Raw genomic sequence first — 3,272 nt, forward strand, 5'->3', positions numbered from 1 at the left:
GCATAGCAGGCTGCCTTCCACTGCCTGTCTGAGAGCAGCATCCAGCCCCTGAGCTAAGCCTATTGAGGCCGACCCAAAAAGAGAAGGGAAAAAGTCCCCCAGGGCACATGCAAGGTGAGCTGCTTAGTAATCTGAGTATTATGATGATGATGATTTTTTTACACTCAGAAAATGTTAGATGAGTTCACCAAAACGATATTTTTTTTCTCCCCCACTACCACTAACTGCTCTAGGACAGCACAGTTCTTCAGTCACTGATCTGAGAGGGATGGAGGAATTTACTGCCTGGTGGTGACCCAGCAAAAGGAAGTAAGTTGATGAGGTGCATGTGTTCTTTTTCATATTGCATGAAAACATGCAGGACTCACAGGTTTGCCCCACTGTCAAATCAAAAATCATGGCAAGACAGGGAAAATGTTTCCCATCCAGCTCTAAATGCAGAGCCCCCTCCAAGGCAAAGGAACCCCTCAAGCTCTCTGTTTGACTTAAGCCCTGTGTAAAATCATCATTCAGAAGGTTTTAACAGTACAAAGGTTTATTTAGAAAAGAGTTTGGATTGTTCTTTAGGGAGTTTTTGGCAAACATTTAAATCCTTTCATAACTCAGAACACTTTCAGTACCTGGTACTTTGCACTTTCTTTCTCCACAGAAGCAGTACGAGCCAATGTCTTACTGGCACGAGCCCACCATGGGCCCCAGCTGCTCTATTTATAAATACTCAAATCTCCACCACCATTGCCACTTAATCTTTTCCTCCTGATGCTTCTGCTTGCTTTCCCACAAAATTCCAGAGCCCACAAAAGCTCATTGCCTCCCAGACTCGGTGTCTCACCTCCTCTGTGGACTCCCCATGCCCTCCATCAGGGTTCAACGACAATCACTCCCCTGCTTGCTTTCCCTCCACGCTCCAGCACCGCTCCTCCAGCACCATGTCACCACCCTGTACCAGGGGTAATGCTCTCAGCCTCCCCAGCGCTAACCCATACCCCACAGCATCACCCTGCCTCCACCATGGGGGCGAGCCCTCTTCCTTCTCTCTAAGCCCAAACCCCACATTCACTTCCCTCCCTTCTTTTTCAGCATAGAGCCTTCTCCTTCTCTTTTAACAACACTGCTGCTCAAGTCAAATCCATCCCTCCAGCTCAATGCCGGAAGTTCTTCTTCTTCTTCTTAAACAGAATGTGTTTAAAGGACCTGCGGAAGTCCTGGTTGAAGATGGTGTAGATGACTGGGTTGAGGGAGCTATTGCAATACCCAATCCAGAAGAAGAACTTGAACAGAGTCTCGGGGACCTCACATGCCTCCCGGCAAATACCATAGAGGCTGTAGCTGAAGAAGAAAGGGAACCAGCAAACTACAAAGACCCCCATGACCACGGCCAGCACAAAAGTGAACCGTTTCTCCCGGGCCTGGGCGACTTTCTTACGACAGATGCTGCTACGCTTCCGGCGCCGGCGGTACGAGAAGAACTGCATGGAACGACTGCTGGAGCGGGACAGACGGCTGCTGGAGTGCTTGGAGGAGAAGGAGTAGGAGAAGGACTGGCTCTTGCCACTCTTGCGGGGATGCTCCTCTCGGCTCCGCCTCCGTCTGCTCTCTGAGGTGCTGCTCTCCTCCAGCTCAATGTCCTCCAGCTCTGAGGCTTTGCGCCAGTGGTGCACTGAATAATGTCCATTCTCTCCCAGAGGCATCCTCAGGGACATGCAGCCGCCAGCAGTGCGGCTCAAGCCATTCTCAGTCTGGGAGGACCCCTCTGGCATGGTACGCTTCTCAGAGAGGGTCCTGGTCCTTAGTTTGGCCACACGGTAGATGCGGATATAGACCAACACCATGATGAGGCAGGGGGCAAAGAAAGAGCCAATACAAGAAGAAAGGATGTACCATGTCTCATCGTTGAGCTTGCACTGGGGAAAGACGTCTCCTTCAGGGTCCCGGTAGACGGAGATCAATGGTGGGAAGGAGATGACAGCCGAAATGAGCCAGACAGTGAGGATGATGGCCTTGATCCGCCGAGGGGTCCGTTTGAGGTTGTACTCCACCGCCTGTGTGACCGACCAATACCTGTCCAGGCTGATGGCACACAGGTGGACAATGGAGGAGGTGCAGAAAAGCACGTCCAGCGCCAGGTAAATGTTGCACCAAGCCTTGCCGAAGTACCAGTAATTCATAAGCTCGTTGGCTAGGGAGAAAGGCATGACCAGGGTAGCCACCAGGATGTCTGCGCTGGCCAGAGACACCAGGAAGAGATTCTGGGGGGCTCTCAGCGCCCGGCTGGTAAGCACAGCTATCACCACCAGCACGTTGCCCACGATGGTAAAGACGATGAGGAAGCCCACCACAGCTGCCAGGCTGGCCACGGCCGCCGGGGAGTACGGGGAGGGCGGCTGAAGGAGGGCAGAGGAGGACGGCGAGGAGGGGGGCAGCGCCAGGGACTCGTTGGGGGAGCCTAGGCTCGTGTTCACCACCAGCAGCAGATCCATGATGGGTGTGCGGGGCATCGGCGTCCTACAGAGCCCCGCGGAGCCCCTGCCCCGCCCCGCCACCGCCGCCCCGTCGCCGCCACCCCGCCGCCCTCATCGCCCCCCAGCCAATGGTCCCCTCCCCGGCCCCTCAGGGCAGGTCCGGGCAGCACCGCCCCGGAGCAGCGGGGAGCGCGGCACCGCTGCCTCCGCCGGGTCCCCGGTGAGGGGACAGAGGGGCACAGCTGGCTCCTGCCGCTCTCCCGGTCATGCCCGTCTCAAGGCAGCCCGGAGGCTCCGGAGAAGACACCGCCCGGCCAATAGCAGTCCACGGCAGGAGCTGGATCCTGGCAGGGAGCAGGGTCCGAGGTGGCAGCAGCAGGATCAGCAGCGGCGGCGGCATCAAATCCCATGGAGAGCGAGCGGCTCCCGGCGGCCCCGCTCCGGCGGCGCGGCAGCGCGCTCTCGGCGAAGTCGCGGCTGCCCGGCGGCTCCGTCCTAGTCGTGCATCGCGCTCCCAATCGGCAGCGTGCCCCGCCGCCGTGCGCATGCTCAGTCCCGCCAGGTGAAACCCGCCGCGCCCTCCTCCGCCGAACACCCCGGCGGCTGCAGAACCGCCCCGAGCGCCGCCGCCGCCGCTTCTCGCCTGCCGGCAGCCGCTCTGCCTTCTCCTCCCCGCCGCGGTGGCCTCCGGAACGCTCCCGGCCGCCCGGCCGATACTCGGTGGCCACGCAGTTGTTTCTCCTCGCTGCAGAGCGGCGGGAAAGGCCCCCTCCCCGCCCCGGAGGCCGCCCCGGTGGGTAGATGTGAGGA

The 3,272-nt window shown here is 58.4% G+C and overlaps 1 protein-coding gene across 1 annotated transcript; it reads right to left on the bottom strand.

Annotated features, from left to right (window-relative positions):
* Positions 1-328: 328 nt before the first annotated feature.
* Positions 329-2,517, bottom strand: ADRA2C (adrenoceptor alpha 2C). Its single transcript, XM_009909056.2, has one exon. It carries the CDS (start codon positions 2,496-2,498, stop codon positions 1,143-1,145), a length of 1,356 nt encoding a protein of 451 aa, XP_009907358.2. The 5' UTR covers positions 2,499-2,517; the 3' UTR covers positions 329-1,142.
* Between the last annotated feature and the right edge of the window lie 755 nt (positions 2,518-3,272).

Source organism: Dryobates pubescens, chromosome 23 (assembly GCF_014839835.1).
Source record: "Dryobates pubescens isolate bDryPub1 chromosome 23, bDryPub1.pri, whole genome shotgun sequence".
Taxonomy (NCBI): domain Eukaryota; kingdom Metazoa; phylum Chordata; class Aves; order Piciformes; family Picidae; genus Dryobates; species Dryobates pubescens.

Coding starts and splice junctions, on each gene's coding strand:
- ADRA2C (XM_009909056.2), bottom strand. CDS start 2,498: ATGCCCCGCACACCCATCATGGATCTGCTGCTGGTGGTGAACACGAGC.